The sequence below is a fragment of the Hippopotamus amphibius genome, chromosome 12 (genome assembly GCF_030028045.1).
Source record: "Hippopotamus amphibius kiboko isolate mHipAmp2 chromosome 12, mHipAmp2.hap2, whole genome shotgun sequence".
NCBI lineage: Eukaryota > Metazoa > Chordata > Mammalia > Artiodactyla > Hippopotamidae > Hippopotamus > Hippopotamus amphibius.
In genome coordinates, this window is record NC_080197.1 from 79109368 (window position 1) to 79122640 (window position 13273).

At 59.0% G+C, this 13273-nt stretch overlaps 1 protein-coding gene across 2 annotated transcripts in view; it reads left to right on the plus strand.

Annotated features, from left to right (window-relative positions):
• The window catches only part of IQSEC3 (IQ motif and Sec7 domain ArfGEF 3), a 104325-nt gene extending 99585 nt beyond the window's left edge, over nucleotides 1–4740 (plus strand). Inside the window, exon 14 of one of the 2 annotated variants that reach the window (XM_057703895.1) lies at nucleotides 1181–4740. In XM_057703895.1, the coding sequence (XP_057559878.1) occupies nucleotides 1181–1609 (429 nt within the window). In that variant the 3' untranslated portion in view covers nucleotides 1610–4740. The remainder of the gene's footprint in view (nucleotides 1–1180) is intronic. The other variant, XM_057703896.1, reaches the window with a different exon arrangement.
• Nucleotides 4741–13273: the final 8533 nt, after the last annotated feature.

Below are 13273 nucleotides of genomic sequence, written 5' to 3' on the forward strand. Positions count from 1 at the left end.
GCTGGAGAGCCAAGTGGCCCACTGGGGCAGCGCCCGGACCCAGGAGGGGGCGTCCCTGAAATTGCACCTTTTGCTAGTAAAGAGGGTCAGGACCTGCTGGCTTAGGACTCTGAGATAGTTTAGGGCAGGGCCACCCTGGTCGAGGCCTGACCGTAATGTCCCTTCCCCTGCAGCCTTGGTCCCCCCCACCCTGTGCCCTGAGCAGCAGGCCTGGGTGGTGTTACCCAAGGACATCCTCAGAGAGAAGGGTCTCAGCCACCGCCCGAAGGGCCCAGCCGTTGGAGGGGGATTGTGTGTCGTATCTGCAGGCTGGGGAGCTGGAGCGATGAGAAATTAAACGCCTCTCCTTCCAGAATCCTATTTCTCCCACCTCCCCCAGCCAGCAAGAGGAGGCCAGGCTAGTCCCCAGTGCCCTCCGTGGGCTGAGGGAGGGTCCGCCCCCTCATGCCCCACCCCAGGGGGAAAGATGAGGGTCCACTCCCTCCTGCAGCAGGACAGATTTCTCCAGGACCCAGGTTGGGCCAGAAAGGCAGCTGAGGACCTGATTCTGGCTTTGGCCGCTCTCAAATGTGTGGGCGTGGCCCTGGGGAGTCTGGGAGGATGGGCCAGGCCCAGATCGCCCCCCAGGGTCCCTGGCCTCCTGGGGTTTGGACACCTTTGTGATTCCACAGTGATGATGAGACCTCCCTTTCACAAAGCTGGTGGAAAGGGAGGGGCCCGCAAGGCTCGGAGCCACCTGACTCCTGACTCCGTCCCTGTGTCCCCAACACAGCCCGGGAGGCAGGGAGCAGGCAGGTACCCCTGCTCTTCCAGCTCCAGGTTGGGGGGGAGGCCCATGGGGGCTCAGCCAGGGCCCAGGTTCACCCAGCAGGTCCGTGGGGTCAGACGGCAGAACCTGAGCCCGTGCGTCCCACCGCCCATCCCACTGGAGGAGCCAGGCCGCTCAGGCCGGCACAGAGCACAGCAGTCTTTGGGCTCAGCCCAGGCTCAGCACCTCTGCCTGGCAGCTGGGTGCCCTCTGGGTGGTGTAGAAATGGGGAGTAGGCCGCGGTGAGGGCTGCCAGCTTCTTGCGGGCACAGAAGCTGGGCAAGGGGGGCGGGGAGGCCCGGGGCGGCCCGTCCTAGCAGCCGGGAATTAGTCTTGTAACATTTCATGCTTCTCTGGCTGTTTCTAAACTAGGTGTCAATTCACAACAGGCTTCAAACGTCGCAGCACAGCTCCGGGCTGGGGGCCGCGAGGGGAGCGCCGGCGCCAGACCTGCAGCCTAGCCCCTTGTGGGAGCCGCCGCCGCCGCCGCCACCCACACCGCCCACACCGCCCGGGACCCTGGTGCAGTGCCAGCAGATTGTCAAGGTCATCGTCCTGGACAAGCCCTGCTTGGCCCGCATGGAGCCCCTGCTGGGCCAGGCCCTCTCCTGCTACGCCCCGTCCTCCTCCGACTCCTGCGGCTCCGCACCCCTGGGCGGCCCAGGCTCCCCCGTCAAGGTGGTCCACCGGCCCCCGCTGCCCCCGCCCCCACCCCCCTACAACCACCCCCACCAGTTCTGCCCGCCCGGCTCCCTGCTGCACCGGCGCCGCTGCTCCAGCGGCTCCAGGAGCCTGGTGTAGACTCACCCCCACCCCCGACCCCGCCATGCTGCTGTCCCGGGGTCGGGGGGCTGCGCCAGGGCCCGGGCCGCAGCCAGCAGCCCCCATCGCCCCTTCGCCTGCCGCTCCCCACACCCGGCACGCTGTGTTCCTGGTCACCATCCCTGTCGTGTTGGAGAGAGAACCCAACTCCTGGCACCTGGTTTCCTTGGCCCTGCTTCCCTTACTCAGTTGAGCAGCCCCCTCCCCCGAATCTGCAGGCACCCCTCCCTCCCCTGGGGCCCCACACAGCCAGGCACAGCCAGGTGTCCTCTTCTCCCACCACCACTCTGGCCACCTGGACCAGGGACTGGGGGAAGCAGAGGCTGAGGGCCTAACCAGCTTCTGGGCCGAGTCTGCCAGGCCCCAGGCCTCAGGCCAGGCAGGCAGGCGTGAGGGCCGGGTAGCCAGCACCCGAGCCCTGGACAGAAGGTGGCCTAGCTAACCGCCCCAGCACTAGGTGCCACACTGGGTAAGGGACAGTCAGCCCTGGATCCCTGGAGGGGCCAGGGTGGGGGGAGGCGTGAGGAAGGGGGTTTTCTGCTGCCCCTGCTCCCCCCCAAGCCCAGCAGTCTCAGGAGCCCACTCCTCTGTGCCCACGGATGTCTGTCCTGGACACAGACCACCCCCTCCTCCCAGGGCTTCTCCTGCTTTCTCAGGGGCTGGGGTGCTGCCTGCCCAGGGCTGCCAAGACTTCAGGAGAGCTTCGGGAAACGGGGGAGGGAAGGGGGCGCCCCTCTCAGCTCTCTGTCAGTTCAACAAAGCTGGGGAACCATGAGGTCACGTACCTACAAAATGCACCTTTTAAAGAGTTTCTTGTTCTCTAGCCCCAAATAATACCCAGCCAGTGTAAAGTGCACCCAGGAGACACACACACACACACACACACACACACACACACACACACACACGCACACACACACACACACACACACACACACACACGAGAACCAGGTCCTCCCAGTACAGGAGCAGAAACAGGTAGGGGCAGGGATTTGCCTAGGGGCAAACACAGCCAGCAGAGGTAGGGTTCCGACCCAGCTCAGGGCCTCTCCTGCATGACTTCCATGGCCTCCACGAGGGACATGGACGCAGAAGCGCGCAAGAGAAGCAGGTGTTCCAGAGGCCTGGCACATCCCCTGCTACCCTTTAAATCCCCCGACACGCCCCAGAAGGCAACAGGCCCGCCTCCAGCAGGGGTAGCTGAGAGAGTCCCTACACCCTCAGAATTGCAAAGGAGAGCCCAGAGGGCTAGCTGACCTCCCCAGAGCCCAGCAGAATCACAGCCGACCTCTGTGCAGGCCCCCAGGGGCCCAGGCGCCCCACCTCAAAGATCCCGGTAGCAGTACCCCGGCCGGCCCCAGTCACGGCCCTCCCAGGGACTGTCTGTCCCAAGCAGGCTGGACCCTCCTCTGGTCCTGAGCCAACAGCTCATTGCTGTCTTTCGATAAGATCCCCCCCCCCGCTCGGAGCCCGGGTCCAAGACATCCCAAGAGACGGAAGTGAATTCTGATCTAGAGTTAATTTGCCTCTCCCCATCCCTACCCCACACCCCAGACGCAGGCCCCGGAGCCGCTAGGAGGCACAGACTCCCCCTGCTCTCAGAGATCCCAGGTGACCTAGTTTCGTGTGTATGTGTGTGATCACCAAGCGTCATTATGATGTCACCAGCGAGTTTATTTCTGGCCCTGTCTTTGTCAGCCGGATGTCCATAACGTGTGACCAGTTTGCCGCCTTCCCCACCAGGGCTCTCCAGCCTGTCTGTCTGCCCCCAGTCCGTCTGGCCCCCACCCCCAGTCCTTGTTGTCCTGGCCCCTCTCCTGTGTCTCTTCTGTAACAGGGTCGCATCAATCAGAGCCTTTTAGAACCGAGCAGCTGACCACACGGTTCACACACCCAGTGCCCAAGGCCTGGGCAATGGTGGGGGGGGGGGGGTTCAGAAGGAAGAGGAGTTACTTGTGGTTAGATATGTTTATGGGGTGGGGGCCGTGGGGGCCAGGGCTGCTGGGGGAGGGGCATGGTCTCGGCCGCCAGGCCCCTTGTCACCTGCTCACACAGTGCTGCCAGCTGACCAAGCGAGGTGAAGTAAAGCCCAGACGTTCTAGATCGGGCCCAGCAGGGGTCTCAGGGCTGGCGAGTGCCTAGAGCTCTCTCTGAGGCCCCAGATGCTCAGGTATCTCCGTGCCCTTCCCCAGGTAGGGGCGTCCCCCACCCCGGTCGCTGCAGGGGCTGCCCTGGGCCCCACGGGCAGCACTGGGAGTCCTGGCCGAGGGAGCAGGCCAGGCTGGGGTCAGCAGTACGTGGAGCCAACTCTGAGCTCCGAGGGGCTTTTAATACCCGAAGGCCTGGGGCAGGGTGCAGGGGGGCCTCCTCATCGTGGGGGGAGCAAGGGTTCCCAGCCTCTGTAACCTGATCAGCCGACAGTCTGAGGTGGGGACCTGCCTCTGTGCCCGTCCCCAGAGCCAAGCCCCAGGCCGCTGGGACGAGCCTCGTGCCCCGCCCATGGCCATGGCCACGTCAGGGCCTCCATCCTCCCAGAGCACCCAGCGGGGGATGCTCTCAGGCCTCCTGCCCCCACCCCCCCCAGCCAAGGGGGCAGTGGAGTGCCGACTGAGCCCCCAGATACAGCCTCCTGGGCACACGCCCAGTGACCCCAAGGTGGCCTCTCAATACGGACTCTCTAGGCCTTACTTTGGGGACCAGGCCCCCCTCCCAGTTTTATTCATTTGGCCCCAACTCCAGAATCAGGAGCAGGAGGTGAAACTAGCTTTCCCGCCCACTTTGGGGCCAGCCCACCTCCAGAGCTGGAGCTCGTCCTGGAAGCCCGGCTGCCTGTGTGCAAAGGCACCCACGTGATCAGCCCTGGGCCCGAGCCCTGCCCCACCTGTCCCCCCACAGCCTGCCAGACGTCTCTTTGTGCCAATAGGCTTCCCTGATAGCATCTGTCTGTCTGTCCCCATGTCCTGCTGTACATACATCCTTGCTGCACCCCTCCCCCTGCATACACTCCTTCCCCCCTCAGAGAGCAGCCTCTCTAGGGAAAGAAAGGCAGGGTGGCTGCACCCAGCGACTAATCCAAATGGCAAATATTTTGTAACAAAATAGCCCAGAGGTATTTTATCTGTTCAATTCATAGAGTTTTAGAGATTATATTGAGATATGTCACTTGAGCAAACTGCGTCAGTTCTGTTTCTTTCGTTCTCCAAGAGGGCGGTCCACCTCACATCAAATCTTGGCCACACCACCAGGACCAAGGGCACCAGCTGGGCCTCCTCTGGCCACCGGGGTGTCACCCCTTCCGTGCCCCCCGGTGACACGGTTAGGGATCCCCTTCATAAACAAATGGGGCTGGGTGCCAGGAGCCATCTGATGGGCGGGCACTGGGTCAGGGCTGGGGGTGCAGGGCCAGGGAGTGACCCCACCAACACACACACACACACACACAGCTTCTAGCCAGGTAAGCGAGCAGGTTTCAGTGGTGACCAGGGCAGCTTTGGAGGGAAGACGCACCACAATGGCAACGAGTACCCCAGCAGAGTGAGGGTCCAGGGGGCGGGGACCCCACTTGCCCAGCTCAGCTTTCCACAGTGGAGCCGAGGGTGTGTCGGGGGGTCAGCGTCCCACTGACCACGTTTGGTCATCAGCCTCACCAGCCCTCAGCTCTGAAGCCTGACCGTCTCATCAAGGGGTCTGCGTTGAGGAGCCCCAAGGTGTATGCTTCCTGAAGTGGAGAGGGACAGGCCCAGATGAAAAGACTGGGAGACCGTTATCGGGGAAAGTCACAGAGCCACAGAGTGGAGTGGAGCCAACATTTACCAAGCCCGTGGTGTACTGGGTCCCCTGCTGGAGCTGGAAGGGATGCCAAGATCCTGCAGAGGCATGGGTGGGTGTGCTGCAGGAGAGAAGACTGAAATCCCAGCTGGAGAGAGACCAGGGTGCCTGGGCCGTTGCTCACACCACGTTCAAGGTGCAGATCAGGCTCCATGGCAGGGTCTTGCCCCAGAGCCATGTCTCCTGGCAGGGGAGAGAGGAGAAGCCTTCCAGCAAAGCTGAGGCACCTATGGAGAGAAGCAACTGGCCAGGATGGCTGGTCCTGGGACACCTGCAAAGAGGGTATCTGGCGCTGGTGACCAGGGCGTTGAACACCTAGAAATCCAGACAGTACCCCAGGCTGGGCCCCATTATCCCATTAAAGTGAAAAGGACCATGACCTCACCCTTCTTCCAGCAAATGGGAAATTCCAGGAGAAGCCTGGGGCCAGCTCTGACCTGTCCCATCCTGAGAACTTTCTGACCCAGGAAGCTGAGGCCTGGTCCCTGGAGAGCACCCCTGAGGGGACCCAGCTCGGCCCAAGCCTGGGAGAGGGCCTAGGGTCAAATGGGACTGCTGCTGTCCGTGTGGGGACACGGGGTGTGGACATGGGAGGGGCACCGTTCTCCTAGTCTTCTGGCCTCGAGGCTATCTAGGAGGAGGGGCCAGCCCTCCAGTAGAAAGGGAGACAGTGTCCAGTGCCCCAGGCCCTCTGGGTCCACCCACCGTATAGATGGAGAGCTATGGTCAATGCCTCTTGCTTGCAGTGACCCTTTAGACAGGGAAACTCAAACTCATCAGCCACTGACTTAGATTACTTCCAACAAGGGGTCCCGGGCTTCACAGGTTTCTGGCTGACAGCGATGGGCCAGACAATGCCAGTGCAAGAACAGGGAAAATCCAACAAGCTTATGGACACCTGGTGCCTGGCATGCGCCCGGCCCTGGTCCAGGGGTGGGGGATGTGCAGTGATGGGCTGAGCAAAGTGCCTGCTCTCCAGGGGTTCACGTTGGGTGGTGCCATCAAAAATACACAAATGGGCCGAACTTTTCTCACAGAGGATGGTGGTGCGATAGAGGTGATGGGAGGGGCTGGTTAGAGCGAACAGTCAAGGAAGGCCTCTCCAAGGAGGCAAATTCAACAAGGTCAAGGTCGGGTGTGGGGACAGGTGAGCCGCTCAGAGACCTCTAGGTTGGAACAAGGCAGAAACCGGGACAGTCTGCCATATGTTGCCTGATGTATACATTTACTTATACGAAAATTCTTACTAAATCTTAAATGCATTTAAAAACCATCTTGGACTTCCCTGGCAGTCCAGTGGTTAAGCCTTCGCCTTCCTGTGCAGGGGGTACAGGTTCAGTCCCTGGTGGAGGAGCTAAAATCCCACATGCCTCATGGCCAAAAAGCATAAAACAGAAGCAATATTGCAACAAATTCAATAAAGACTTTTAAAACGGTCCACATCAAAAAAAATCTTTAAAAAAAAGAAGAAACCACCTTAACGGAGGAAATAATAAAATGGGTCTCTCCTAGAAAACCCAGGACAGGTGGTCACCATCGTCTCGGGAGAGGAAGGGAGGTGGGGGTGGGCAGGCGGGCGGCTCCACCAGGCTGGGTGGGTGGGGGCAGCACCAAGGTCTGGGCCGCAGCGGGAGGACCCAGGAGACAAGCCCGGCATCCAGGAAAGCGGCCCTGGCACCGGGCAGCTGCTGTCAGAGTGGCTCCTGTGGGGAAGAGCCCAGTCCCGGGCCTGGTCAGCCTGCAGGCCGCAGCGTCGGCCTCCTCCCTGTCTGTCACCCCAGCCCAAGAGGCCTCATGGACTCAGGTCTGCCATTTAGAATAATAATGGGGTGGGACTTCCCTGGTGGCGCCGTGGTTGAGAATCCGCCTGCCAATGCAGGGCACACGGGTTCGAGCCCTGCTCCAGGAAGATCCCACATGCCGCGGAGCAACTAAGCCCCTGCGCCACAGATACTGAGGCTGCGCTCTAGAGCCCGTGAGCCACAACTAATGAGCCCATGTGCTGCAACTACTGAATCCCACGCGCCTAGAGCCCATGCTCCACAGCAAGAGAAGCCACCGCACCACAATGAAGAGTAGCCCCCATTTGCCACAACTAGAGAAAGCCCGTGTGCAGCAAGGAAGACCCAACACAGCCAATCAATCAATCAATTAAAAAAAAATAATAATAACTGGATGGACCCCATGGCCTACTAGCACCTGGTCTTGGGGTTGATGACCTTCCACCCCCAGCATGAACCAGGAGAAGCTGTCACAGGACTGGCAGACACCCCCCTTTCCAGGAGTCACCATCGATCACCGTATGTGGATACCTAGGATGGAATCAACGCTGAGCCACCTCGAAGGAAGGCGTTCAGATGGGGGTGGTTTAGAGCAGGAGGCACAGGCTAAGGCCTGGGCTGAGACACCGGGGAGAAAGGCCCCTCAAGGAGCTGCCTGGGGCTGCACGCACGGGCCCAAGATTCCCCGACCGCTCGTGGATGCGTCTCCAGAGGGACTCCTGTTCTGTCCCCTGGCTCCCTGACACCCTGACCCTCAGGCCGCTTCCATTTAGGGCTCCACATGACCCTGGCAACCCGGCAGCTGCCTGACAGTGGGTCCCCTCACTTGCTCTGCTCACCTCCCGCCAACTCTGTCTCCTCTGACCCCAGAACAAGCCACTGAGGAAGACACGGCCACTGGGCCAGATGCCGATGGGGGCGCCCAGAGAAAGCTCCCCATCCCAGGCAAAGCCTGGCCTGGAGAGGCCACAGCCAGCACTGCCGGCCTTGGGAAAGACCCTTCCTGGGGCAAGCAGCCTGCAATTGTAGGCAGCGTTCTTATCTGCACCCCTCCCCTTCCCAGGATCAGCCTCAGGCCCCAGCTTGGAGCCAGAACTGGTTCTGCCGGGAAAATTCCATTCTAGAGGCGGCTGGAGGATGAGGAAACTGGGCTCAGGAGATGGGGAGGAGGGATGAGAACTCTTTCCTCACCCCCTCCTCCCCTCCCTCTTGCAGGTCTGGTGGCTTCTTTCCCTAGAGAACCAGGCGCCCTCACCCCACTAGTCAGCCCCTAGCACCTCAGTGCTTCCTGCTCCCATGACCCTAAAACCTCAAGGCAAACTCTGGAAAAATTGTGGGAACTGGCCGCAGGGAAGGAGACCACCAGGGGAGCTAGCTCTTGTTCCCACATTCCCAACCCCCTGGACAGACCTGCTGCCCCCTCAAACCCCCAATCCCCAGACATCTGGGTAGGAAGCAGCCTCCCCCCACAGCCCCACAGGGGAATGAATAGAAGGAAGGCATGAGGGAGCCTTGTCCACTGTCACAGGCAGTCACAGAGTCCCCGAATGTCAGACCTGGAAACAAACAGATCATGAAACAGGCTGGGACCTGGGACGCTTCACTGCAGTGCTTGCACCTGGACAAACATCTTCTCTCTTAAAGCAACAGATACAAAGAAACTATGAGGAACTGAAACGAACTGCCTGCATGTGCTGTTGGGGCAAATTATGAGCCATAAGATACAAAAGGGCCAAAACCCAGCTGCCTCCATCCCTGTGCACAGCACCAGCAAGGGGGTGGGCAGACCACCTAAGCCACCCCTTCAGCTCAACCCACCTGGCCCACCGGTCCACCCCCACTCTCACCCCATTTAAGGGACCAGCACACCCCCATTCCCACCCTGGGAAGCAAACAAAGGAACCTGTTATATATGAATCCCAGGAAAGCCTTGCCTGAATTTCTCTTCTGGCCGCTTATCAATTTCTATTGATTAAAGAGTCCAAGAACTCAGGTAACAGCCCGGATGCTTCCTTTTATAGATAAGGGGACTGTTTAAGAAGTTACAAAAAAGGACAACAGGATAATGGCAAGGTAAGCATAAGGAAGGAAATAATAAAGACAAAAACAGAAATAACGGAATAGAAAATGCACATACAAGAGAAAGGCTCAACAGAGCCAAAAGTTAGTTCTAAGGCGTGACTAATAAAACTGACAAACCTCTGGTAAGACAATCAAGAAAGAGAGAGTTGGCCCAGAGAAAAGACTTGAGGGTGAAGAAGGGGGACTATTATCCCACAGAGATTTTTTTTTTTAAATAGAGACAATACTACAAATAAACTGTAAACCTATGACAATAAGTTTGAAAACCTTCCCAGGATGAACATTAACCTAGAACAAGTAGAACACTTGAGATAGACAACCCTTAAAAAATTTTGAATACGTAGTTAAAAATCTACCTACCATCCTCCCTAAAAACACCTAGCCAGATGATGATACAAAATTCTACTATGCATTCAAGAAACAGACGGTTCTGATCTCTTTTGTTAACTCTTTCAGAGAAGAGAAAAACAAAGACAATTCCCAAATTCCTTTTTACGAGTCTAGTATAACCTTAAAAACAAAATCTAAACCAGACAAGGACAATATGAGAAAGGAAAACTCTCGTCCACTCTTGCTTATAAGCATAAATGCAAAATTCTACAAGCCGCTGCAGAAGGCACTCTCCTGCATTCCACATCCCTGCGCACCGGGAGTGGGTGCCAGGAGGTGAGGGTCACCGGGCAGTCTTGGAGGCTGGCTACCAGGCCTGAGGGGACAGCAGGTGGAGGGGACTGCAAGGTTATCCAAGGAGCTCCTTCTGTGCCCCTGGCCGTTGGAGGACAAGATGCAGGCCTTTCCAGTGAGCTGAGCTCTACCCTGTGATTATGCCATTATGTTTCCCCACACGTCTCTCCTCCAGGCCTCTAGTCTGTGTCATGCTGCCTCCCCCCGCCCCACCCTAGATATGATCCTGTTCCTTTCTCCTACCCCCAATGCCATTCCCAAGCCATGTCCCCTCACCTCGGCAGCTGAGGCCCTACAAGACTCACAGGCTGAATGGCCTGCATTCTCTCTCTCTGACTGGGGGTGGAGGGGAGGGTCTGACCTGAGGCCCAAGAGTCTGCACCCCTGGGCAGCACTGGGACAGAGAGACAGGGCACAGCCGATGCTTTCTGTCCCCAGGGGGGCAGAGCAGCATGAGACCCCGACCAGAAGTGAAGGGTCTCCCACAAGGTGACCTGGACCTGGAGGGTGCTTTGGGAGGTGAGCTGGAGGGGGAGCCCAGGCTGTTCCTCTCTCCTGGGGCCCTGGGTAGAGGGGGTGGGAAAAGCTGTAAAAGGGTTGATAGTGGAGCAGTTTCCCCTGGTCAGGTGCCTTTCTGGCCTGACACACACAGACCACCACCTTGCAGCGGATTTCACTCAGGAGGTGTTGAGGGCCCCAGTCTCAGCAAAGTTCAAGGCCCTCCTCAGCTCCCAGAGCTCTCCCAGCCCGGGGGCCGGGGGTGTGGGGGACCCAGCACACCTTAGCCCACTTCTCAGCTCCTGCTCAGGGCAACCCACACCTGGACAGGGGGAGGGGCTCTCAGGTGAGACCGGAGGGGAGAGTCCAAGCCCAGACCAGCACTAAGGCCCAGCCTCAGCATGGGGCACAACCGGAAGAACCGAGGTGAGCAGGCAGGGACACCGGCAGCCTTGGAGAGCCAGCTCAGCAGCAAGTACCTGTCAGATAAAAATGTTCCTGCCTAAAATAAGGGGTAAGGGAAGATGATTACTGAACACATCTGGATGGACTGGTGGGATTGGAGGCAGACGTGACCCCAAAGGTCAGAAAATCCAGCTGAGTTTTTTTGGGCTTTGGTGTCTACTCTGCCACGTGGGGGCTCCGTGGCCTGACACTTTAGACCTAGCCTGGAAATAAACTGAGCCACCGCCCTTCTTTGGGAAAGGGAAGGGCCTGGTGGGAGGTAGACTGACCCAGGATTAATAAACAGCATCAAAGGGTCTACAAAGTGGGAGCCCACACGTGAACAAGCAAGGGTTGGCGGCCGTCTGATGACTAACCCTTCTGAGACATCAGGGCTCAGACACAACTGGCCTGCGGTTTCCCCCTTCTGCTCAAGCGAAGGTTCTGGATTCTTCCACTAGGGCACAGGTATGAATGTATGAAAAGGTCAGATAAGGGTCATAGGGAGTGGTGGCGTCTGTGGCACAATGGAGAGCGCCTAAGGCATTTACTTCAGATTTTTTTTCAATGCAATACTGGCCAAGCAAATCCTAGCTCCCAGCTTGGGCCATCAGTTTAAAACTCAAACAGCTCAGGAATTGAGGTGAAAGTACCCCAAGTTATAACCTGCAATTGCTCCACATGTACATAAGCGTGTGTGTACACGCGCGCATGCGCGCGCACACACACTCACACCTCTGAATCAGCGCTCTGGGAACTTTAAAGAGTTGAAACTGTTGCTCCCTGCCCAAGCTGTGGACCTGATGTGAGCAGATTCCCATGAGCTGTGCAGTGGCCTGAAGCCCTTTCCCTGCACTCTGTTTCCCCCAGCCCCAACCCCCTCATTCTGATCCCTTCGGACTCACGGGCCACAGAGGCTGCACTGGGTACCAGGACAGGAAAGCAGTCAGAGGGAAGGATGTTATAGATACGCTGCCTCCAGCAGTCCCCGCGCCGGAGCGGAGAGGCTGTGAGTTTAAAGCTGGGGATCAGGGCAGCTGAGAGAGCTGGTGAATTGTGGGTGGGGTGAGGGCAGAAGGAGCGGGCAGGGGGGCCTGAGAACAGTCTGCAGAGACAGAGATGTGAGGCCCGGGGCCCAGCAAGCTGGAGAGAGTTTGTGCCCCACCCACATGCAGAGCGGCCTGATTGCCTTAGCAGAGGATGTGGTGTTCCAGGCTGCACAGCACAGCGCACTCGGGGCAGGCGGCCAGTGGCCAAGACGCCTGCCGGCCTCCACCCCACACCCTCGGCAGCTGGGCTGTCCCAAAGCCAGCCAACTCTCCTGGGGAGACCCGCCAGGGCCATGGGGAGGGGGATGTAGGAGGGATCCAGAGGGTGATAGCTTGCATAGGGAGGGGGACACACTCAGTCTGTCCATCTGTCCAGCAAGGGCAGGGGTGAGGGGGCTCAGGAGGTGGGAGGCTGGGCTGGGGTGGGCGCACTGCTCCTTTTGGCCAGCAGGCAGCAGCAAAGAGCACTATGCCCGCCCCACTCAGGTCCCCAGCCCCGTAAATGAGGGGGATCTGGCTAGAGCAGAGCTCCCCTCCATCCCCTTCTCCTGGACAGCCTTCTTCACCCACTAACTAGCCAATAAAAGTGAGCACCGATGTGCACGCAGTCCAGAGGGAGGGAGAAGGTAACGCCCAGAACCCAGGTATCTGGACATCTGCTCGTGTCCAGGGTGCACGCATCCCTGTTCTCACAAGCTGAGAAGCCCTCGCAGATCTGGGTGAAGGATGGTGGGCGCTCTGAGGATGCGTGGGGCTGTCGGGATGGAGCTTACCCTGGCTGGACCATAGACTTTTACTCCAGCCACGAGGCAGTGACGTCTACCTCCGCAGCACTACAGGTGGTGTCCCTCCTTCCAGCCTCTGGGCCCTCCCCAGGGAACTGTCCAGAAGTGGCCTACCCCACCCCCACGCCCCCTCCTCCCTTCCCTTTGGAACACAAGACCACAGAGCTTCTCCAAGCCCTGGCTTCCTCCTCCAGGAAGCCTTCCCCAGCCAGGGAGGGGGTTTGGTGTAGTTTGGCATAGACCTGGGGAGAGGAGTACCCCCGTGCCTCTCTCTGCAGGAGACGGGGTGGAGTAGGCTCTCACAGATGCCAAGGCATCCCCTGGGGGAGGGGAGGTGGAAAGTGACAAGAAGACAAAAGTCTAGGGAGGAAATCTGGTCAGAGGGGTGTGGGCTGACAGAGGCATTGCCAAGGTTCCTCTCCAATCTGGGGGCGCTGCTCACCCCCCACAGAGGGGACTCGCTCCCTCTTATCCCAAGAACCACGACAAACA